Below are 25,512 nucleotides of genomic sequence, written 5' to 3'. Positions count from 1 at the left end.
TGATCGTGCGGTTTCGCACGGTTCTCGAAGCCAAATTGCTGTGTTTTTCGAGTCCAGCATGGGTTTAAATTGGTATAAGGAACCAATCGGAGTTCGCGACGGCCCTTATTCAGAAAATATTCACAGTATTTATATTCACTAGAGGAGTGTAGCATAATTTGTCAGATCGTATTTGAACAGATACTGAATTGTGCTAGCATCTTTGCGGTATCTTTAAGTGAAAACTTTGATCTAATTTGTAGATTCTAATCAAACAAAACAATCATACGAAACCAGTTTTGAATCGCTAAAAATTACGAAAAAAAAATCATGGGAATATATAGTGATTTAATCTTCTTCTTGTGCGATAGTAATAGAAAACTTCGCAAACTAAGCTTTTTGCTGTATAAAAATCAGGGTAACGGGAATATTTTTGGTTGATATGTATCTAATTTGTTTATGAAAGTCTTCCGTAATCCAAGAATCGATGCACTAACACAGAAAATTTATTAGTGGCCAGAATATCTCCGTTATCCTACATGATCATTTGTTTAACTTGGCTCTACTGCTGATCATTCTGTAATTTGGAATAAAAAAAAGTTCAATACGATCGAAAAGGTTACTCCAGACCCTGTCAGCTAGGAGCGAAATCAATTTTCAGTTCCGCAACGCCATCGCACGGCATCACATTCAACATAGCATGTCAGTTGTATGGGAGCGCAGTGCTGCTATTTTGGCGCGAACGAATTTGACATTTCTCTCCCCTACTTCTATGTAGGAGATTTGATGCGGACTCACCTGAGGGGCCATGCTCACAAAAAAGGATGTTGCCAATGATTTGTTCAAGAAATGTGAGAGCTGGATATCTTGTTAATTGGATGTCTTTGGTTACTCTCAAACTTCTTACAATGTGTTTGTTTTGTACTCTAAAATCTTCTGAAAACGATAGATCAAACCATCATTTCTAAATGAATAAGTTCGTGTCATTTGCAATTACTGCTATTGCTCGAACCGTATTCGCATAGGCTGCGAATTCCTCATTGCCACACGAGATTTCGAAGATTCATTGAGCTTCCTGCGTTTGTAATTTGCACTACGTCATGATACTTATTATCCTGACGCTTGGTCCATGTATCACATATTATGTCCTGAAACGATTCGTCATAATGCATCCCCAAAGTAACATTAAGACTTTTAAACCTAGACTGAATCTGATCCAATACCTTTTTATAAACATTTCTCGCAAAGTAATCCAGCAATAACTAGTTTAAACTAAAAAATAACTAGTTCAAACTCACCAAAAGTTTGACTAGCGAAAATCGTTGATAGTTTTCGGCATTGTGGTTTATTTATTTACCACGGGACTCCTTGGTACTAGTTCGTAGCAACTTGAACAATGTTGCGCAAGAAGATTATTTTAACCATTTTCAAGGGGTCACTATATTTGTGGTAATTGGCGGTAAATCGCTCACGAACACTTTTCTTTGGAGTGCCTGGTCGTATCGTCGACTTTATTCTCAGTAATTGTAACCAGACGTGATTCGACACATGTTCCAACAACGGAACATGTTTCAAAATAAAATTACAAGAGTACTAACAAATACAAAAATGTTATCACCAGTTCATTATTCATCGTGAACGCAGGAGTTGAAGATGAGCTGTCACTTTGACAAGCAAACACGAAACGTCTGCCGTCAGACGTTACAAAGAGGTTTTCATTTCGCTCGCAGCAAGCAGCGCCTTGTGTCGTATGTCTTTTTGTGGATTTGTGCGTGTGTGTGGTTCTTGATTGAAAAAAGCCAAAAAAGCAGACTGCGAGGAGAAAAACGAAAAGACTGAGCAGTCAGCCAGCCACTAGAACCGAACAGTGTGCGGAAGGGAAAGAAATATTCACAAATCCAAAATGGACGAACTCTTGGTGGAAGTATGCGGCGAAAACGGAGCCAATTATAAGGTGAATATAGCGGAAAGTACCGATCCAAGTTGGCACTTCCATTCCGGTAGGACCCGCCCCAACCGAAAGCGTTCGATTGCACTCTGGGGACAGTGTCTGCGGTCGTTACTAGTGACAGTTTGCGTGGTGAAATTTTTTTTGCGAGTTCGCGGAGCGCCCGTCAGACGCCATGGACGGGAAAAGAAGAGAACCAAAAACTGGCCAATGTGTGTGCACCGTGTCCTAGAGTATGAACTGATCGCGGAATGGTCCCGGGGATGTGTGGGTGTGTGTACGTGTTTCGAAGTGCCGGAAAAAATAACCCGAAACATTCAATTTGTACTTTAAGGTCTTATTGGGTCGAGGGATTAGAACAGTCGGCTCCTCCTTTTTTTTCTATCTTGACTTCCTCACAAGCTGTCAATTTGATCGTCGTCAAGACGTTGTCAAGTGGTTCATTGTACACCACACCGGATCTGGATTAATGATATAGTATGGAGTTCTGTGGGTGGGCAGTGACCTTACTATTTCTCAAAACTATTTACAAATTTGACATTACTCAATGAATGACATTTCTCGGGAAAATTGATTCCAGTTTTACGCAACAAATTTGTAGCTACTAAACCAATCAAGTAGTGAATGCATAATTCTTATTAGAAACTGAACCATAAGCTCAACACAAGAAACATAAAGGAACGATATTAAGTTCATTTTCTTAATTTATTTTATTTTTCTACAATGATTTTGCCTCGATATGGGGTTGATGCATATTCTATTTCTGGACCGGATTTCTCGCTCTCGCAGGGAGTTGTCACGGATGTATTCGAAGATGGAGTTATGGTGGCATTTGAAAACGAGTAAGTTGTCTGCTTGTCCTAGTTTACCTTATTTTTATTATTGATTATTTTGCGTTTCAACTCAGCTGGCAGGAAGAGTCAAAATTTCTGTTTAGTCAAGTCCGTCTACCTCCAACTGAAACCACAACCACCTTCTGCGAACATATGGAAGTTGAGGTGTACTCCCGGTCCAATGAGAATGAAGCGTGCGGATGGTGGCGAGCGGTTATCAAGGTAAGTTTGTTTCCAACTACCAGAAATAGAAACTAATTCATTACTGTCTTGAACAGATGATGAAAGGAGACTTTTTTGTTGTGGAATACCTCGGCTGGGACAACAGCTATACGGAAATTGTATCCGCCGATCGACTGCGAGTGAAGAATACCAACTCTCCGATCAACGATAAGACATTCTTTCGATTTGAGATAGAAGTGCCGGAGGATATTCGTGAATAGTGAGTATTCAATAAGTCGAAAGTAACTAGCTAATAATCACTATAACGACGATTAGTTCCTTACTGAACAGTGCCAAAATCGACGGCGTGCACCGGGAGTTTCAAAAAGCTATCGGTGCTGCCGATTGTCGGTACGTTCCGGAACGCGGTACGCTGTTGGTGATATCACGCAGTGAATCGACGCAACGACGAGCAACCATGATCCAGGAGATGTGTTTTCGAAACCTCAGTCAAAAGGTGATATCTAATCGGAAGTGACAATTTCCAAGTAAACATGACTCTCTCAATGCTTTATTTACGACAGGTGATGCTATTGAAACGAACCGAAGAGGCTGCCAGACAACTAGAATCAACAAAACTGCACAACTCGGGAGGGTAAGTTAATTTGGTAGTCTTTTATTGGAGAAAAACACAATCGCATTTGAAAACATCTTATCCACTGTCATTTGCTTGCTAACAGTCCTAAAATTATGGCGCTAGTCAGTAAGCTTAGCTTAAACGAGCGGAAACAGTATTTAAACCAGTTTAATTCACCAATCTGGTGGACCCTTGATGGACACTTACTCAAAAAAAAACCCCCAACAACATCAACACAATAAAACCAAATCGAAACCCCTCTGCTATCTTTTTCTTCTTTCTCTTCTATTCGTCTTGTTTCATTTCCAGAGGTTTTACTAACAATCAGAGAATTTCCGCTTTTATTGGACAATCAATGAATGAGAGGTAATCCAAAAAGCTAATTCTAGACTAAGTGACTAACTTTCAGTAGATTTTCAGTTTACAGTTTTAACCTTTTATTATTTGCACCAAATTTACAGTGGGGCTGTTCCAGGGCACCTACCAAATAACTTAAACTGGTTTTCGACTCATATGCAACTGGCATTCTTGTGAAATGAGAATTTTTCTGGACTGAACTTATTTCGTATCTCAAGTTACAACTCATGCATTGTTTCTTTTCTTGAACTTTATTTTGATTACTGTGAGTTCGTTAACTGAAAACTTAACTTAGGCAAGTACTGACAAATAATCCGGTGTTTATATTGACTTATCTATTTGTGGATTGTAAATTTGATTGAAAGATGTTTTTGTCCATTGCTAGCAAACTTGCTAAGATGATTGTTCCTTCGATCGACTTTTACGAATAGCAGTCTCAAACACGAACAACAGCTACTATAGATCAATGAAAGCAATGACGTTCAACTGAAGAGAATCTGAAATGGGAAGGAAACAGATATATCGGTTTGAGAATAGTGAATTCAACGAACACATTTGGGAACCGGTGTTGCATTGACAACAGTTGTGTAATGAATAATCAAAGAAAGAAAGTACAAGATCTATAGGAATGCAAGCTGTGGGATTTCTGTATATGAAAAGTGAAGAACAATGACTACTACTGTGTTAATTAGAAAATAATCTAGGGCTATTGTATCCAATAGTCATCAATTTTGTGGAGTACTCAACTGTTGAGTTGCAATCAAATCGAATACTCGAATATTAATCTTTGCTTCGGCTCTAAGGAGCAATACCGCTAAGGAGCGGCCACCGTTACCCTAGTTATTCACAGTGTCTTTCTTGAAAACGGACACCAATTGAAAAATTGTTACCTGTCGAAGTCTATTAGTAGAAATGTTATTCTGTTCGCCAATCTTAGGTATATCTAAAAGTTTGAAAAGTTTCGCTAGGCGCTTTTACTTTTCAGTGCAATTTGAACATCTGTCAGGGCAGAAAAATAATGTAGGAGAGTAGGAGTAGGAGACACTTCTCCTGCTATTGTCTCCTTTCATAACGTAGAGGTAGGAATTAAAGATTGCTTTTCTGTGAGCTATAGATTCTAGCGTTTTTCTAAATGCGTTATGAGAGTTACAAGGCGTTACTTGGTCAATTGAAGTTCTAACCGAGTCATATGTTAGGATGTGTAAAATTCGAACTATCGAACGGCAGGATCAATGCAAATGTCATGGAGGAACTAAAAATCGTGTAAACTGAAGAACGATATATTCGAGTGTCAAAAATGAAACGTTTTGCAGTTGATTGAACGAACGTTTCATATGCATACCGATTAAGTTTCAAATATTTAAATATGTAATTTTACGCGCTTGATTTGTGTCATTTTATGGATTCGTCATCTGTAAATTTGTAAATTTGTTAACTCTGTAGTGGCCAAAAAATGTACTCGTCAACAGTACAATGAGGTTCATACGAAACTCACGCGAACATTGTTTTTTTTACGGCTAGATTTACAAGTAAGCTTCTGATCTGACTAGATATTTGCAGCTGCAAACAAATAAAACAGGCAGGCTATAGATTCTCAAAAGATCACCACCAGGAGAGCACTTTTCACCAAATAAATTTCGCTCGATCTTTCAGGAAACTTAGTACCTCTTTGTTTGTGTTTATTCCTGTTTATTACAAGTTCAGAAGGCTCTTATTGGAGTGAAGCCATCCAAGAACAGACTTTTAGATCATGTTGTTTGGAATGACGAACATAATTACAAAGATTGTCTGAATTTCTGAAATGGAAACCACTGTCATTGGTCACTAACTATTTTCTTACTGATTCTATGTTCGTGTACAACTTCCTGTATCACGTGTTGATTTTCCAAGCAAAAGCAAGTAGCATTCATTGTAGTAGAAAAGTATTCTACTTTTTATTCAACTAATTATTTTGTAGGATTGCCCTAACTCATTCTCATCAGTTCAGTTCTTTTTTTTTATCTCGATCGAATCTATCTATCTGAAGTGTGTCGCTTAGAATAGTCATGATTGAAATTTATATTCTTACTTTTTTTAAATATCAAACACTCACGACTATGCCTACGCACGCAGATTTACGGACGAGTTTAAGGTACGGGAGGATCTGATGGGACTGGCGATCGGAGCACACGGAGCCAACATCCAGACCGCGCGGAAGCTCGACGGAGTGCTAAATATTGAACTGGAAGAGAACACCTGCACTTTTAAAATCTCCGGAGAGGTACGAGTGAAAGTGGCAGCAATGGCGTAAAATTATAACTTTATTAATTTTGCTTCTTACTAACAGACTGAGGAAGCTGTTAAGAAAGCCCGCGCCATGCTTGAGTACAGCGAGGAATCGCTGCAGGTTCCCCGCAATTTGGTCGGCAAGGTGATCGGCAAGAATGGGCGTATCATCCAGGAGATTGTCGATAAAAGCGGTGTCGTTCGTGTAAAGGTTTGTCAACGTTTTCGACTTTTCAGGAAATTCTTCCCGAGAGAGAGAGAGTGTTGTGATGATTCGAAAAGTGTTGAAAAAATCGCCAATCGTTGACCGTTGAGCTACAGCGTTTGAAATTGTGTTTTCTTGCAGATCGAAGGTGACAACGAACCGGAACCGAGCATCCCGCGCGAAGAGGGCCAAGTCCCTTTTGTATTTGTTGGTACAGTAGAAAGCATCGCCAATGCCAAAGTGCTGCTCGAGTATCATTTAGTGCATTTGAAGGTACGGATATTGTAGAAATAAAGCTCAATGATTGATTAATTTTTTTCTATGGCGACTTGTTTTAGGAAGTGGAACAGCTCAGACAGGAAAAATTGGAGATCGATCAACAACTGCGAGCTATTCAGGGAGCGACGATGAGTTCGATGCAAAGCTTTTCGATGAATCGCCGCACTGATCGAGCCTATAGTAGCGAAATCGATGGTGGCTCTCGAACGGGCAGAGGTGGTATGCGTGGTCGCGGTGGTCGTGGAGGACGTGGCAGCAATCCGCGATACACTGGTAAGTGGATGTTGTTCGTTAGAGTCTGATATCAGTGTTTGGTTTTGGCTTGTACACGGTACAGCGATTGAGAAAAATCATAGCCACTTTTTGGGTAGTATGGCAGAGAGAACGAAAGAATTCTAACGATTTCATTTGGTCGGTCGCATCGGAATTTTATGCCTCGTGGTATTTATGAAATTTATTCAGCAATACCGTGGTCGTGAAGTAATATCATCGAAAAAAACTAATATTAACCTACAATTTAAATTGAAATACCTTAGTTTGAGAAATTCAACTAACGACGTAATTCCCGTAGGTCGCAGGGACATCGGTGAAGACGAGTATACTCCGCGGGGTAGCGGTGGTGGTGGCGGCGGTGGAGGCAGCGGTCTTGATCGTGGCAGTGACCAGCGCAACAATTATTCCGACGGCAATCGTGGTAATCGTCGCGGGTACAGCGAAAAGCGGGGTACCAGCAGCGGAGGTGGCAAGCGGCCCGACAGGAACAAACCGCAAAATCAGCCGGGTATATCGTCGTCATCCGGGCAGGTTGGTGGAATACAGCAGCAACATTACCAGCCCCAGCCGCAGCAGCAGCAGCAGCAACAACAACAAATAATACAGGATGATCCCTGGTCAGAGGTGATCGTGGAAAGCAATCGGGAAACTAATCGCGAACTGAACAGTGTTGATCGGGGTGAGTCCTTCATCCGAGGCAACCGGTTTTGTCTATATAACTGACACAATAATTTACAGATAGCCACTCGTCAAACGAAGGAACCCACAACCGAAGTCGTCGAAGATCTAAAAATCGAGGCCACTCTAATAAATGTACGTATTCTGAATCGTCATATCAACAATGAATGAAATGTAATTCGCTGTTGTTTTTTTTTCCTTCTAGCCAACGGTAATGTTCAGTCGACGAGTTTAAAATCCGGTAGCGCCAATGCCAACAGCACATCGCAGCAGCCACCGCAGTCTGGATCCACAGATCTTCATGACAACAACAGCAGTAACGCGAATGCTAACAGTAACATTAAACAGCAGCTGAATCATCAGCAGCACAGCACGGCAAATGCGAATAATACAGGCAATGTCAGCAATAGTAACAACAGCAACAATGCATCGCAACTGCAGCAACATCATCAGCAGCCGCCACCGCCCAAGGGTCAACGGGAACGCGATAATGGTCCACGGAACCGTGGTGGTCGTGGTGGTGGTGGTGGAGGAGGAGGTGGCGGTGGTGGTGGTGGTGGTAAGCATAAGCAAAATCAGCATCAGAGTATCCAGAACCAGGCAGCTGCAGGCGGCGCCCTGAACAATAACAATACCACTGCTGATCATCATCATCACCACCAGCAACCACAGCAGCACAATCCGGTTACCGGTGGCCCGGGCAAGGAAACGCTCGTCAATGGATCCTCATAGAACCGGTTGGCCAAGACCCATCTGCTGCTGGTGGGAGCGTGAAGTAAAACATATATAAACACACACACCTACTATTTACTACTACTACTAATAATAAACACACACCCACATATGAATGGAGAAGTTTAAACCTTACATTGTATAGAGGAAACTTTCTCGACTCGACTACCAATTACGAATATTTTGCGTGTATTCAAAAACAGATGCAATTCAGAAACAAACCAGAAAAATGGGTGAAACAAATTAGAGACACAGAAATAGAGAGAGAGAGAGAGAGAGAGAGAAAGCGAAAAAGGGGAAAAAAGAAGTGCAGGAACTAGTGAAATAAGCTCCCATTGCAGGCAAGCTTGGATAAAATGGGAATCAAGCACCTAGGTATGTGCATCTTTCTAAAAAAAACGAGAGCGAGAGAGATATACAGAGACAAAGAGAGGTATAGCCAGAAACAAGAGAAGCAAAAAGATAACGAACACGTTTGTTGAACTATAGAATGCAGTATTGTTTAATAAGAATCTTTGTCGCAAATTTTTGTTCGGTTCTTCCTTCCCTACTTCGAAGGATTTTTTTTCTGTGGTCCATCGAATTGAATGTGTTCCTTATAATTATGTAGTGGCAACCTTGTTTACATATTGGAGAATTCGCAAACTGCTTAGAGCTGGTGCCTCCGTCCGCTTAAAACACTAGGGTGGCTCTGTTGTTGTAGATTGAACTTATGTTTACTGTGGATTCGATTCCTTCGTGAAGTAAAAGTAACATACGCAAAGCTAAATGGAATGTTGTTTTTTTCTTGTTCATGCTACGTGGCAACAACAGTGCTTGCTTTGATTTCAGTGGAGAACCACCCGCTTTCTTTTTTTTTTTTTGGTGACCATTCGAAACATTCATTTTTTTCTGGTTGCTTACAATGGACTTGACAATATTGAGTTAGATCGAAGCAAGCGTTGTCTGCTCCTTCCGTCAAAATTTGATAATTGAAGCCCGTCAGAACAATGAAAAATTCTGAAGGTGCAAAACCAAGGAATTTTGAGTAGTAGGATTTTTTTAGCAAATGTAAAATTTGCATTCTGTAATTCGATCGAGTGATGCTTTTGTATGGAAAACTCGAACTCGTTCGAGCTACAGAATGCAAAATTTCGTATTCGATCGAAACAATCCGATTCGAACGAAATACAGGGGTGTCTACCTTTCTCCTTCCTTCGGTTCTGTGTTTCGTTCAAGTTTTCCTTGGCAAACATTATGTTGCTTAGAAGGTTGTTAAAACAAAAAAAAAGTGTTTCAGAAATGTTGGCTGAGATTACGAATAATTCCCAACCCGTTTCATTTGAACCGATATATGCCACAAGCTGAGCAATTCCTGTGGGCGTCGGAGTGCCACTTACCGTTCACAAAGCTTGAACGATGCTAGAACACACTATGTTTGCGTTGTGCGGGCAAACGGCAACTGTTTAAACGGGTCACTTTTGTGGAACGCAAAACTTATGTTAGCTCAGTCCTAGATGTACAATTCGATTTTGAGAACTAGCTTTTAAAACCATGAGATCATGTGATTATGGGTAACGGCTATTTAGTCTACTTGTATCTTAGTTACACACACGCATTCATGGGTCTATAATCAGCTGTTGTTCAGTGTTCAGTTGCTGCATCAGAATAAGACGTTTCCGGAATTGATAGGCCGACGAGAATTGCAAATCATCTTCAACAATATCCTCGAGTGTTATTCAAGCGATTTTTTTTAAAGAGATCTGGTAATGAATGTCAAAGTCATTGAGATAAAACATTAGGACTAATGGTCAACGTGACTACCTTGCGTTATCATAAAGATGGGTCGATGAAGTTTTCTTTGCCACATTACACTCCGAGGCATACTTCCTGTTATACACTTCCTTTTATCGATAAATTAACGCAGTTCTACAACTCCGTTTGGAAGCAAGTCTAAATCGGTACTTCACCTCAGGAATCGAATCAGTGAACGTTTCAAGCCAAGAGTTTTCAGCTTATATCATCTTTAACATCTAAACAGGTTCTGGACAAACTAAGAACAACAATTTTATTGGTTTAAAAACAAAAAAATGCACATGAAATTTCACAAATATTAAAGGTAATGAATTGTGTGCACCCTTCTGCTCAATCACTTATGTTGCAATTGGAACAAACATTTGAATGTCTCAACCATTTCACTGTTAAACTGAATGTATTATCAAGCTTGAGGCATTTTAGTGAAATCTGTTGAAATACGAACACACCCAGAGATAAGATGCACGATTTAGTCAAGTAAAGAATGACCGGTTAAGCAAACCACGCGAGAACCAGTTGGTGTTCCTTCCCTTGTTTTTTCTTTCTACAAAAGTTATCTTAGCTATACGATGGAACGAAGATCACACATTTAAAACCTTTTTTTTTGTTTCCTGCCCTGAACGTTTATGAAACCGAGACGTAAACTGAGACTGGAATCTAATGCATCAGTTATAGAAGAACAAACGTTGAACTAATTTTCCTCCCCACCCGCTTCGAAAGAAACAAGCCCCAACCCGAGCATTATTATAATTTTGTCCTAGTTGTACGCTATTTAGTTAGACTTTTCACTGATATTTTTATTTATTATAATATAGTCCAACTATTTCTGTGAGAACAATGTACTTTAGATTATCCAGCTTTCCGTTGTTGTTTTTTTTTTCTTCTCAACAGGGAACTAAAAAAGAAAGTTCTCTCCATTTTGGATTGATTTCCAACCTAATTCCAACTGAAAATTTCGAATATACTCTGCTCTTTGTTATAGGAAGCTCATATTGTTTTGTAACCCACCGCAACAAATCGCTTGACAAACACGTATCTTTATTTGTATGACATTGTAAGGACTTCTCTCGGAGAAAATTTTCAAAGAACTGTACCAATGAGTGGGAGATTTTGCGCTAAAGAAAACGCTGAACTGAATTCCGCTGACGTCCTTTTCATATTTTCCTTTTCCTGTTGGGGATTGCAGTAAAATATTCCTGCCGAGGGGCTCCCACGAGCATACTCTGGCTTATCTGTTTTGTTTGACATTTCAATTTGAAGACACAGTCGACAGTCTGGCATGAGTTTTAGCTCGTTGCATGCTAGCTTGCGATATCTCCGATTGAATAAGCAAATCACACTTTTCGACGGTTTTGTGGTTTTCGGCTTTCGATTTCTCTCCAATTCAGTCAGTCTTTCGGGCTGTCGATAAGCGTTCTTTCAACACTTTTGTCAACTTTGCGCGCGAGTAGTTCGGATTTTCGCGATGCTCGAGTATAGTTTTGATGTGTGGTTTCGCTAATTTCGATGCCATTTTCTCAACTGAAGCAAAATTGTCATTCAGTGAAAAATATATGAACCTTTAATTTGAGACGAAATTTGTGAAAATCTACTGTCGGAACCGGGAACGGGGAAATGGCATAGCAGAAATCGATTCGTTCAGTTACAAATTACTGAAGCAGATCCGGAATAAAATTTTAAACTTATTTATTTTAATTGAATCCATGTTTGTGAAAATCGGCCCGGCCGTTTCTGAGAAAATAAGAGTGATTTCTGGTTTGGAATACACGATCAGTTTTTTCGAAGCTTTCGGAACCGGTAAGCAGTGTATTTGGTCATCAACTTACCAAGCCTGTTCAATCGGAGAATTATACGACTTGTTGAAAGTACTTTGGCTTGATTTTTCAGTGTCATGTATAAAAAAACATGCACTGGAAAATTATTTATTAATACTTTTCAGCCTCTAATCAAGCTGCTTTAGCTTTAGTACTAGACAGTAATGGCATTGTAATTTGTGTGTAAGTTCCGTGCCTACAGTGAAGATGTAGCCAGCGAACACCGCACAAAAAAGAAAACGCACTTGCCTTCAATGTCGAATAGACAGATTTTGAGTGTGCGTCAACCACATTCTCCTCGCATGAATCACTCTCACGTGTTCTCGCCCAAACACACCCAAGTGTGCACTGGCGCATGCACTAGTGAGTGAGCACTTCTGTGATTTTTATTCATTTATAGGAAGTAGAGTATGCCTTCCCATAAAAATCATTATTGCAGTAGGAAAAAAAAAACGAAAAATCTGCTCATGTTTTTTTAAGGCGAATCTTACGAAAGTAAACAAATCGAGTTTCTTTTTCCTACGAATAAATGATTCAAAATCTGGCAAATTTTGTTTACGCAAATTCTAATAAAAAAATGCGAAACAGTCATTCAATTTGTTTTCATAAGTTTCGCCTTCAGTGCTCCATGCCAACAAACAGGGTGATACTTCAATGACTAGAAAGGACACTATTTCCTTTTTTCCGATTTTTTCATTATTGGAAATAATAAATGAGACAGCATAATTATCCGCAGATTTGTCCTAATTGCGAAAACCAGTCAAGTTCACGAAATATTCACGAGGGCGTAACTACATGAACCTTACCGGACGCAGAGAAGTATTGCAGATTGCTTCCAAAGATAAACTTTTGACGCAGATTCTTAACCACACTATGTTTCTGCATAAACATGGTTGCTGGAAAAAAAAAAGTTGAGAAAATTGACAAAAAAAATCGTTTTTTCCTGGCAGCTTTCTTTGATATCTGCTTAACTGGTAACCCTGCTTACGAATTTGACAACGAGCAGAAAAGAGGCAAAGAAAAAAAACAGAACCATATGATTGTGTTGTCGGTTCTAGACGTCAGAGTTCTGTCAGCTCAAAGCAGTTGCACTTATGATCACACTTTCGACTCATCACAACTTTAATCTGTGCAGTTCGATTTAGTGTGAACTGTGCAATAGACAAATCGAAACTCTTTATGTTGATTTATTCAGTCGATATAGAAGGAAAGTGGAAAAATGTGCATACCTTTGAGCAAGCAAACAAACCCGAAACATTGAAAAAGTCATTCGTACACAAATACAAATGCAAGCGCGGTGCCCGAATTTTTGTCATGTTTATCTCATTCTGACTATATTTAGAAAAAAAAATCATGATTGTTCTTAATAATCAAAATACTAACTTCCTGAAAAATATTTTAAAAAGATCATATTTTGAATTATTTGTGGTTAGCCCAGAGAAAATGAATCATGGCTAACTCAGCAATGAGAGCGATGAAACCCGATTACTAGATTTGAAATTCAGGACAAGCTTCAACATCGGGATAATATATCAATTAAGACTTGTTTAACATAGTCATGATCCAATTTGAACCAACCGAATTCTGATTCAATATTATTATATCGTGGTTGAAGATATCTGAAACAACAAATTTTATATTTGGTAGAGATCAACCGGTTTGTTGTTTTGAATGAACTGAATGTGACTGTGGGCTAGTGATGACTTCAAAAAGTCAGTTAAATTTTTACACGCATTCTAAATCAGACTTGAACGTTTGTGATCTGTGATCGAAGGACGATGAACCAGAAGTCCGAATTGGTTGACTTACTTACCTACCGAAAATAAATTCACATCTAAAGTCTGTTGCTATTAATAATCTATGATCCACGAGCTATCAGTTATTTGCTATTGTATTATGGTTCTGTTCTCGTCCATTGGTCTAGAAACCAGCCGCCGTATGTGAAGAGCACTGACCAGAACAGTTTATTGCTCTCACTGCAATGTTGTGGAACGGGCTAAAATTTTGTTACGCTGCCTTTACGGAACGATGGAACTTTTAGCTGGACAAAAACAAACTTCATACATGTTAAGATCAAACAAATGAATTGAGTTTAGAGTAATTCATTAGACGGTGTTAGATAAGGTAGCAGACAAATAAAAAAAATCACAGGAGCACATACATAAAACAATAAGATCCAATAACGCAAATGCATTAACAGTTCTATTTAAAAAATGTACTGTTTAGGAGGCTTTTGCAAATGGCAAATTGAAAAACAAATCAAATTCCTCCAATTAAAAAATGCAAATGAAAACAAATTAGACCCGAGAGTCTCCGCAATTGGAGAAGAAAAAAAAACAATTTTATTACAATTCTATCGCTATCAAATTTAATATCGAAAAAAGTCAAATACCTACCAGAAATACAAAAAAAAAGGACACAAAATCAATCGAGTCAACGCTACATACTTATATTGAGTGTTCGTTTATTTTGAATTTTGAGAATAACTATTCGAGAACAAAGCCCGAAAGTAGCCGATAAAATGAAGAATTCTAGCAAGTAAACAAATTGATAACCGAACAGAGGAACACAGAAGACAAGTTTCAACAAAACTTTGAAGGAACGTCTTTTTAAATGTAAAATTGTAGTTATGTAATAGTAATGAGAAAAAAAAACAAGTTAAACAATCTAGCAAGTACTGTCACGCGCGCTGATGTAATAAACAGAAAAAACCTCTTTTGATACGAGCATAGCAAAATGGAACCACTCAAAAGTCGTAACACATACACGTACATAGAACCACTCTAACACACACGTGACATCTATTTCCTCTCCATGAATATCGAAGGATGAGTACAGCTTTACGCTCGTCTTACAAACACAAACGCATTAAGGCTCTTGATTAAGGAATTTGCGACTCAATGTTAAGTAGCACTGCAGGAAAACGAATTAGCGAAACAAATGCGAAATTGGAACAAAACCAAAAGAAAATCATGGAGAAGGAGAGTCAAATAAATAAATATTGCCTTCAAATTATTGTAATCATTGTTGACCGATTCCAGTGAAAGAACTCCTACTGCGTTTACAGTTTTAGGAGAATGAATTCTTACTTGACTACTCGTTTTCGGAAAAGTGCGGTTACTTCAACTTGTATTTCGAGCTCGGAATATAGAGTACAACTTTCAACTGAATTGATGTCGCTGGGCTGGGCACAGTACAAAAGGTTATGTGGTAGAGTCCTGCGAATAAAGCGCGTCTATCTGTATCATCTACGTTCTCAACTTTATCAGGAGTTCCTCAGGGCAGTAATATGGGTCCACTTTTTTCCTTGCTGTTCTTCAATGATGCTGTTTCGTTGCTCTGTGTTGGCTTGTTGGTAACATTTCCAAAACGCTCCAGAGAGTAGATCATGTTAATGATTTGTTATGCGCATTTATTGAAGGCTGTATTGGAAAATGATAACATAATTTGGAGCCCGTATGAGCTTGTATGAAATTTACGGATTGAATGCGTACAGAAAAGATTAGTTTGTCTTACTCCAAAAAACTTTCCCTGGCGAAACCCACTTGATCTTCCGTCTAATTCGTTATCTACTAATGGGACTCGACTTACTGGCCCTTATTACCGTTCTCACTTCCACTTTCACATTCACTTCACTTACATGTCACTTCACTTGATTACCAGTATCACGCATAGTGAAGTGATCACTATAGTGGAAAAAACTCATTTTTTCAATGAAATGTTGTTGGCGTGATGTTCATAATGACATCAAGTTCATCCAAATAATTACTTTTGTCTTTGAAGCGACTTCCGCACTAAGGACCTAAATTCACCTCACTCGATTCTCACCGTGAAGTGATACCGATAATAAGGGTCACAATCACTTCACTTGGTTTTCACCGTGTAGCGACGCCGGTAATAAGGGCCACTGTAACGCCGCAGGAAAATTCAGTAAGCCGCTTTTGTGGAAAAACTGATAAATGGTGACATCGCGACTCGTCGAAGATTTTGTCTCTACTTGACTTCCGTGCTTCACAACAATCGATTTTCACAAACCTAGACTCAAATGAAAGGTACTATTGCCCAATAGATTTTTTTTTATTTGGTATAGATATGACTTCCGGTTCCTAAAAAAAGCAAAGCAAAATTGCACAGAATATGCACTCTCTTTTCTCCGAAGTGTCAGAACCGTTTTCAACAAGCTTATGCTCAAATGAAAGAAATTCAATAATTTTCATATGGATCTGACTTCCGGTTCCAGAATTCCAGGGTGAAGAGTGAAAAAACTGCAAACTCAAAAGTTTACCTTCATAGAAGAAGATGATAATCTTTTTTTCTAAAATAGTAAATTAATTCCAGTAAATTCGAGCATCGAAATGCGTTTCGAACAATATTAAAGGTTATAGTATGTTCACATTAGCGCTGATATCAAGTGATATACGGATATACTTGATATCCGATGTGCGATATCACTTGATATCCCATACAATTTGATGTCAACGCGTATTATCATTTTGGCATGATATCCGGGATATCATGTACGATATCATGTCGAGTAATCAAAAATCGCAACTAGCAACACGGATAATGGCATTGAACGCACTCATTTATGAACGTCACTTCGAGAGTGACAATAAACAATCATTATAATTTCGAATTTTTCAACGAATATTGGCGTTCGGAACCCGATAAAAGGGAAACTTCAATTATTGATTGAATTGTAGGAGAGAAAAGCAATATTATTGATCTTACTCCTAATGGGAACATTCAATATGACAACTTGATTGTCAAACGATATCATTTCGATCATATGTGAACACTTCGACATGATATGCATATCATCACGGTATATCAAGTGATATCAGCGCTAATGTGAACATGGTATAACATTATGTATCACTAGAACAAAGCAAGAAACACGACGACGGGTTCGATTTCCAACCCCGAACAAAGGGTCAGAGTTTTTCTGCCCCGAGGAGGCGAGTGACCTTAAGGTTAAAGCCTCTACAAACGCAACAAAAACAAAGTGCATAATGTCACGCTATCGGGATGAAGTCCGCTCGAAAATTTCTTGTAAGCGTAAAACTTTTTCAGATTGACGCGGTTGATGCAAATCTTGTTTAATCGGTCCGATGCGGGTCGACAAAATCCACTGGGTATAGAGAAAGTCAATCTTCGTACAAAAAAAACTGGCAACTCTGGTCTATAAGGCAACATAATCTCACGAAAAACAATCAATATTTTTTCCGAAATGCATGGTTTCGATGTGGCAAATTTAGTTAAACGCGAAAAGGATGAAAACGATGAATTCAGAGGAAACCTTAAAACAGAACCGCCTGAACACGATGCACAAAGTAATGAATCCTCTCTACGGTAGGTAACTAGTTCCAACTATATTAGTTGTATTATCTAGTTCTGATATTTTCAGTGAGGAAAAAGTCTGCATAATACAAGACGAAGCGAAAAACAGCGAACTGGTCAAAGTGAACGATAATGAAAAACCGGTCAAATGCATCGATCACAAAAACTTCCAGACTTTATCAAACAATTCGAGTCCCAACACAGACATGGTAGCATATCACGGTCTACAGCAAATCAATGGCGAAATCTGTGCAAAAACAAATCAGAATCTTTTGAAAGAGACCGTTCATACTGAAACCGCACAGAGCAGGTAAATTTATCTCTCCATTTTTGTATCCTAAAGTTTTTCCATATTTTGAAATACTAAACAACAAATCCTGATTCACACGTTCCTACACTGATAGAAATTGTCACGTTAGTATCATGTGCAAAGCATTTTATTATCAAAATAAAAAAAAGTGTGGATTCTTAGTGGAAATTATGCTACATTTATTTGAACTGTCATTTCCAGTAGAAGAAAATCACATTCAAAGCAAAAACACATCTGAGCTAAGCGAAAAAGAAATTAAACGTGCAGTGATTTTGTACATGCTTGTTTTTGGATTGAAATGAAAAAGTATATTCAATTGAATTGTCTTGTACAAAGTGCCTATTTTTATCAGTGTATTAATTTAGTGTATTCAAATTTTCTACATTTTCAGGGAGCAACACGCACAAGAAACGTCTTCCGACGATTTGATCCGACCCTACAAATGCGACATTTGCAATAAACGTTACGTCCATAAAAGGCATCTTAACGTGCACGTCTGGAAACATCGTAACGAACGCCCATTCAGTTGCGAAATCTGTGGCAGAAAGTTTGCTCTCAAACAATGTGTTACCAAGCACATGTTTGTTCATACTAGAAACTTCGATCACGTTTGCGATGTGTGTGGCAATGGATTTACTTCACTTTCCTATTTAAAAAGACACAAAATCACTCATACTCTGGACCGACCCCACAAATGCACGGAATGCAACAAAGCATTTAGGCATAAGAATAATCTTAAAATACACATGTTACTTCATGCAAGCGATCGTCCGTACCAGTGTGATCTGTGTGGCAAAACATTTGTGCAAAAGATATATCTTATCGATCACATCCGAGCACATAACGGCGAACGGCCTTTTAAATGCGAAGTTTGCGCTAAAGACTTCCGCTATAACCATGCACTTAAATCACACATGTCCTCTCATACGGGAATATTCCTATATAGCTGTGAGGTGTGTGATAAAGGCTTTAATACCAGGGCTCATTTGGATAAACACATGCTCAGTCATGACAGGTAAATTGCATATCTAAAAACTTGAAAGCACATCTGCCCCCGGTTGGCTAAAATGCATTTTGTATTTACAGTGAAGTGAAAACGACAAAGAACGATGTGGAGGACGACAGTTCAATGACTAGTTCCATCCTGACCATCGATTCCGGAAAGTCATACGAATGTGAGCTTTGTGGCAAACGATTCCTCCGCAAACACCACTGCAGCAAACACATAAAAACAGATCACGAAGGTCGGCGCTTCGGTTGCAATGTCTGCGGCAAAACCTTCACCAAACGGTTTCATCTAAACAGACATATGTTTGTTCATACGGGTGAATTTCCGTTGGCATGCGAAGAGTGCGGCAAAGGATTCACGTCTAATTTTTCCTTGAAGGGACACATGCGTAGTCATACCGGTGAGCGACCGTACAAATGTACTGTTTGTGGAAAAGGTTTCCCTATGAAGAATAATTTAACTACGCACATGTACACTCATGCCACTGAACGTCCTTTCAAATGTACCGTGTGCGACAAAGATTTTACTCAAAAACAGATCCTAGAAAGGCACATGTTCACCCATACGGGTGATTTCCGGTTCAGGTGTGAAATTTGTGGTAAAGGATTTCCCGCCAATTATTTTCTACTGAAGCACAACAAGCGCGTGCACCCCGAAAAGTAAGTTTTCTCCATACAAGCACTTTAGGCAGATTGCAAATCACATTCGTTCACAAATGAAACTCATCCTAACTTGTGATAAAGTTGGTTATATTCTGTGACATATTTGTTTCTCTATATTTCAGTGAAACAATAAATGATATAAAGCAAGAACTCACGGAGAACGGCGCAGAATAGCGAAACACAACAGAGACAAACTTATACATTTATTGTAATTAAATTTACTAATGTTGATTTAATCGTATATCTAATAAACGAGTATTCATCATTATTTTACTTGACGTCGTTAGTGCATCGATGTGATGTTTAATCAAAAAACGGTTAACTTTTAGGTTAACACCCGACTTACATCCATCGATTCATCCATTTTCGTGTATTATTCCTTATTGCGGACTTAGGAATGTCAAATTGATTGAGGTTAGGTATTACGTAATGCAAACAGACCAATTTTCTTGAAGCGGATTTGCATCGTTAATTCTAAATTGACTAACAGAAAGTCTAATAAATTACTCAGGCCAATTTTGTTTTATTAATAAACACATCATGACCGTTTCTCATGCCAATTCAAACAGACTAAAGAAAAAATCACTCAACCTTGCTATCTTTCCAGCGAATTCGAATCGCCGGGCCTTTCGTTTGGATTCTTACATAAAAAATGCACAGCCTTCTTGATCCCTTTCTTTTTTTCAGGCAATTACAGTTCAAGTGACATTCCAAAAGTCTGTACAGTCGATTTCTGCTGACGACCAGCGCAGTGGCGTATCTAGGCGCAACGTTTTTTTGCTCGTCCAAGTCAGTCCCCGGATCTTATTTTGCCCCGGGTGACAAATTTCCTCGGTACGCACAGTGGTTCAGGTCCTATGGAAGGGCGGCCATAAATAGAGTTCATCAATAAATAACCATTTCCACTGAAGATAATGGTTTGTATTATGTTAATGTCCCGTTTACACTTCTGCTGGCTGCCAGCATGCTGGTGTCAAGGTACTGCCCTCTTAGGAAAAAAACGTTCAACGGTGGTCCTTCGTTGGTCTAATACTTTGGATCATTGGACCACAGTTGAACGTTTTTTCCTAAGAGGGCAGTACACTGACGCCAGCATGCTGGCAGCCAGCAGAAGTGTAAACGGGGCATAAACATCATCAAGCATCTTTGATTTTCTCGGTTGATTTTTCATTAGGGCGTATAAGCAAGTGACAGTTTCTCTTTGTTTACTTTCTCTTCTATTAATTACCAAGCGGTTTCCACGTTCATCACTCAACTCTGCATGAAATGATACCCGATAATTTCGACTTTCAAACAGAATAGTGAAATCAAAGAAAATCTTTTCAATCACATCGCAATAATCGAAAGAGAGAGTGATTGAAGAGAAACTGTCACTTGCTTATACGCCCTAATGAAAAATCAACCGAGAATTGTTCACTAGTTTTTCTATTAAGGTGAAATGTAGCGTCATAAAATGCGCGCAAAATTTCATCCGCTTCAGTTGAACGAACCGTCGCACAAAGCATAACAAGAAAAACCAACACATAGAAACCAGAATATTTTTCAGTGATTGAGCGCAGTGGGCTTACCTCTCGTCATGTTGGCTTCTAAAAAAGACTGGACGAAATGGATTTTTGAATCCTCCACACTTTGAATATATGCTAATTCAATCGTTATTGTTAGTGATTACTCTTACACTAGAGCTATGAATCATGAGTAATTATGAATGACTAACATGAGGTTAATTTTTGCTCACGATAAAATGCCCCGAGTCCACCGTGCATTTCTCACACAACTCCGATACGAAACTACTTCTGACTACTACTGACTTCTTCCAATACACTGGTATCTTGGTTACTTCAGAAATTTTTTGGGAAGTCAGTTGAATCTATCGGAAGATATTGTTTTTCATAAAAATTGACACAAAAACCACATATAGCTCAGCCATCATTTTTGGACCTTTAACTACACACACGAACCCAACAACTGGCAGGGAACTTACTACTAATATAATCGTGTTTTGATTGATTGTAACAGTTACTGTGCAACAAAACTTTCCGACCGTTTAATATGTGCGCACACAAACAAAAACATCACTTCCACTTCAGTCAACTTTAAGAGCTGAAAAATAAATGATCCCGTTGATCAATTTGGCTCAAATTTCGGCATTATATAGAGTAACTATCTGACAACCAAGGAAAATTATCAAATTTGAAAAAACAAATAGTTGTTTTTTTCTTATTTTTGGCCTCTGGCTGAACCACTGTGGTACGCTACAGGTGACACGTCGTGACTGTGAGATGATGATGCAAACCTACATCGGACTGAAAGCCGAAGCTAGTGAAAATTGAATATTAATACACGACGATGATATCGAGTTGGTAGACGGTAGACTTGTTCGTGTATTTGGGTTCAATGGAGACCGCCGACAATGATACCAGCAGAAAATCACAGACATATTTCAGCAGGATATCGTGTGTACTTTGGACTCATTACACCGGTCTCTGACCACGAGATCTACGTTGCCAGAGAATCAACGCGTGTTTTCGAAAGAACCATCTATTGCGGAGTGTAAATGGAAGACAGAGCGTGAAAACGACTTATCCTACGTACAGCAAACGTTGGACGACTGTGATGGGATGGGGGAATGTCATCAGGACAGGGCAGACACAAGAGAAAAAGAAGCATAGCGAGTAAGGATGGTCGATCAGGTTCAGGATAATTTATGAAGTATCCGTGTCTTGAGTGGCTAACGGAGAGGGGCCATAGATCGAGCTCAATTGAGACGTTTTGTTAGAAGTAGAAGTAAAACTTTAAAAAATTCTTATTTTTGCCGCCTCTAACAACATGGAATCAGAAATTCAGCTTTGGTTGAAATATTCAATTCGCAAGTATAACTTCATGAATTGCGAAGAAGCTACTGGTCAGGGATTTGATTGACAAGGTTGTGACGGTTACAGCCCAGATAATCGGTGGCACTAGGCTGACGGTGGTCCCCGCACATAAACCTGTAATCCACCAGATTGCCCGGTCTACCCAAAGCTATAGGAGGTATCCCTTGGTCCCGCATAAGAAGGTCGCAAGGTGGAAAAAGTAACATTTTTTATATCACAATCGGCAGTGATTGTTCTGGCAAGGGAACCGGTTACTCAACTTTTTATGGTGTTCGGCCATTTTTAGATTTGGGTCGTTATGCATTTATTTATTTCAGCCTTTCAAAGTACTCCCGACTATAAAAAACAATTCAATTTATTTTTTGGAACAAGATACGATGAGTCCGCAAGAAGAATCACGCATTTGGAACACATAAAAAACCAAAGGAAATATAAAGGAATGAAAATTAGCCTAAATGAAATACCCTGTCTTTTTATATTATGCCAAATGACATTATACCAAAAAAAGTTATGCATAATGAACTTATGCCAAACAAATTTCGGTCAAACAACGTACACCCATATCAATTTGAATATAATTGGGTACATATATAACTTAGTGAAATTGAGTAGTGGCGAATAAGAGTGTATATCATAATGACAGCTATCGAAAGGAAGAAAACAGAAAACAACAAATACCTACAATTATTTATATTATATTTTATTTAAATACTACATGAATCGAATTATTGCAGTCTGGCTGAAACAAAAAAAAAACACCAGAAAATGCCGAGTACCGATGTAACGCATTTAATAAATGAAGATCGGAGGTGAGTGAAGGATTTGTTGATATTGCATCTGTCAGTTCATACGGAAACCATGCAGACCTGGTAAATGGTTGAAGCTAATTTGAGCCGTCCTGACTAAAACTTTTCTCTATTTTCAGTGAGCAAATTTTGCAACAGGCGACTTCCGAACAAACGGCCACTTCTGAACAACCATACGGGTGTAACGTTTGTGGCAAGCAGTACATCTATAGAAAAAGTCTTTCCAAACATGTCTTGACACACTGCAGCGAACGTCCATTCAGTTGTGAAATTTGTGGCAAAACGTTTATGTTTAAGCAAAGCGTTTCCAAACATATGCTTACTCACACGCAAAACTACGATTACGCGTGTGATGTATGTGGGAAAGGAGTCTCGTCACGGTACTATTTAGAAAAGCATAAAATAACTCACACCGGCGAGCGGCCGCACAAATGCACGGAATGCGACAAAACCTTTATGCATAAATATAATCTAAATTTACACCTACTACTTCACAAAGGGCGTTCTCCGTATCAGTGTGATATGTGTGGCAAAAAATTTCTACAAAAGGTCTACCTTATCGATCACTTCCGAGCGCATCGCGGCGACCGACCTTTCAAATGCGAAATCTGTGGTAAAGAGTACCGTTTCAGAATTCAACTCAAATCACACATGTCCATCCATACGGGTGAATATCTGTATAGCTGTGAGGTGTGTAGAAAAGGTTATAACACTAAATTTGAGTTGAACAAACACATGCTCAATCACAACAGGTATAAACTCAATATGTGGGGCCTTGCGTTCAGTTTGCTAATGAATCTTGTATTTACAGTGAAGTGAAAAGTTCCATTAAGACGTTCGAATCCTCAAGGTCATACAAATGTGAGCTTTGTGACAAACGATTCCTGCGCAAACACCACTGTATCGAGCATATGAAGGCAGAACACGGAGACCAGCGTTGCAATTGCGAAATCTGCGGTAAAGAGTTTTCTAAAAAGTCTAATCTGAATGCACATATGGTTTCTCATACGGGTGCATTCCGGTTCAAATGTGAATTGTGCCATAAAGCATTCAACTCTAATTCCAAGTACAAAGTGCACAAAGTTACGCATTCCGGTGAGCGACCGCACCAGTGTACTGTGTGCGGAAAAGGTTTCACCATGAAGAATAGCTTGACTACACACATGTTTATTCATTCCGGTGAACGGCCGTTCAAATGTACCGTGTGCGATAAAGATTTCAACCAGAAACAGATCCTAGCAAGGCACATGTTTACGCATACGGGCGATTTTCGACACAAATGCGATATTTGTGGTAAAGGATTCTTCTGCAATAGTTTCCTAGTGAAACACATGGTCGTCAAACATACCGAAAAAGAACAGCGTATGTGAGTTTTTTTTTAAATAACACTAGAACATTAAACTCGATCATTCCTAAACTAAATTTTGACTCAAATCACAAATGCCATTCGTATACTGCATGTTACAAGCCAATTTATTGAAAACAAAGCTTATACCTAGATCCTCTGATGTATGAGTCTCACAGGGAGATAATATATCAAACTGGTGTCCAGGCCACTAAACGATTCAATTGCTTATTTCCCTCCTCCTTGTTGTTGTTGTTGTTGTAGTTTGTTCGATTATGGCTCGAGGAACATTGCCTCATATCCGCCAACAGCTGTATTATATTAGTTCCCATGTAACGACATATCGTTACGCATTTAGTTTTGCCATTTTTATAAATAATAGTATTTGTTTCACATTTTTTAACTGTAATCTTTGTGCAATATCTTTGATGGTACGGTATTCATCCCACTCAAAATGGTTTCTAATATGTGTGTATTTTACGCAGCTCAGTAGTGCGTGTTCCGTTGTATCTTTTTCATCGCAGAGTTCGCATTCTTCGTTTTGATAAATTTGCATTTTCGCAAGCCAGTAGTTGGAGTAATCGTGTCCTGCTAATATTCTGTTCAGTAGTCTTATTTCTGTGCCTTCCAGTTGGATATTCCAGTACCATGGTACTAGTGGGATATTTGGAACCATCTCAAAAAATTTCAGGCCTTTCTTTTCTTCTAGTGCTATTCTTCGATACCATGTATTTGTTTGTGTTTTCAGCTGTTGTTTTAGATTATACTTCATATCGTGTACCAGTAGTTTGTTGCGTACTATTGCTGAGCTTTCTGATCCTTGTTTTGCAAGTTTATCGGCTTTTTCGTTTCCACTTATTCCGATGTGTGCTGGTATCCATTGTAGTATTGTATCTGTGGTAAGTAGTTTGTCACCAATCTCTGCCGTGATTTCATCTACTTCTTCTTTATGATTGTAACTTTCTAGGAACCAGCATGCTGCTTGTGAATCTGTTAGTATTACTGTCGGTCGGCATTCCATTTCTTCTAGCTCCTTTAACGCTGTCAATATTGCTATTAATTCCGCCGTCATAATGGTGCAATCCTGTTCTAGTTTAAAGCTTAGCTCTAATCCGGTGTCTCTGTCATAGATTCCTATACCACATCCGTTTATTGATTTTGAAGCATCCGTATAAATTTGTCGTCTGTTCCCATAGTTTGTGTTTAATAAT

General features: G+C 38.9%; 3 protein-coding genes across 9 annotated transcripts; all 3 read left to right on the top strand.

Annotated features, from left to right (window-relative positions):
* The first annotated feature begins 1,704 nt into the window (after nt 1-1,704).
* Nucleotides 1,705-14,977, top strand: LOC131426345 (fragile X messenger ribonucleoprotein 1 homolog). Of its 6 annotated transcripts, none has more exons than XM_058589005.1 (14): nt 1,705-1,933; nt 2,717-2,769; nt 2,835-2,982; nt 3,039-3,202; nt 3,274-3,439; nt 3,507-3,577; nt 3,869-3,925; nt 6,029-6,176; nt 6,243-6,392; nt 6,528-6,659; nt 6,725-6,938; nt 7,237-7,617; nt 7,677-7,751; nt 7,822-14,977. In XM_058589005.1, the coding sequence occupies exons 1-14, from the start codon at nt 1,883-1,885 to the stop codon at nt 8,346-8,348; spliced, it is 2,337 nt and encodes a 778-aa protein (XP_058444988.1). In that variant the 5' UTR covers nt 1,705-1,882; the 3' UTR covers nt 8,349-14,977. The 6 variants fall into 6 exon arrangements, with proteins under 6 accessions (XP_058444988.1, XP_058444987.1, XP_058444986.1 ...); XM_058589004.1 differs by having other exon boundaries at nt 1,706-1,933; nt 3,259-3,439; nt 6,243-6,386; XM_058589003.1 differs by having other exon boundaries at nt 1,706-1,933; nt 3,259-3,439.
* A 2,160-nt stretch (nt 14,978-17,137) lies between these two features.
* Nucleotides 17,138-19,550, top strand: LOC131426346 (gastrula zinc finger protein XlCGF57.1-like). Its single transcript, XM_058589009.1, has 5 exons — nt 17,138-17,308; nt 17,364-17,606; nt 17,998-18,621; nt 18,693-19,274; nt 19,400-19,550. The coding sequence occupies exons 1-5, from the start codon at nt 17,187-17,189 to the stop codon at nt 19,449-19,451; spliced, it is 1,623 nt and encodes a 540-aa protein (XP_058444992.1). The 5' UTR covers nt 17,138-17,186; the 3' UTR covers nt 19,452-19,550.
* A 3,231-nt stretch (nt 19,551-22,781) lies between these two features.
* Nucleotides 22,782-24,657, top strand: LOC131426347 (zinc finger protein 737-like). 2 transcript variants are annotated; one of them, XM_058589010.1, is made up of 3 exons: nt 22,782-22,959; nt 23,076-23,708; nt 23,768-24,656. In XM_058589010.1, the coding sequence occupies exons 1-3, from the start codon at nt 22,916-22,918 to the stop codon at nt 24,324-24,326; spliced, it is 1,236 nt and encodes a 411-aa protein (XP_058444993.1). In that variant the 5' UTR covers nt 22,782-22,915; the 3' UTR covers nt 24,327-24,656. The 2 variants fall into 2 exon arrangements, with proteins under 2 accessions (XP_058444993.1, XP_058444994.1); XM_058589011.1 differs by having other exon boundaries at nt 22,818-23,019; nt 23,768-24,657.
* The last annotated feature ends 855 nt before the right edge of the window (nt 24,658-25,512 follow it).

The sequence above is a fragment of the Malaya genurostris genome, chromosome 1 (assembly GCF_030247185.1).
Source record: "Malaya genurostris strain Urasoe2022 chromosome 1, Malgen_1.1, whole genome shotgun sequence".
NCBI lineage: Eukaryota > Metazoa > Arthropoda > Insecta > Diptera > Culicidae > Malaya > Malaya genurostris.
This window is presented reverse-complemented; position numbering and strand designations above follow the sequence as displayed.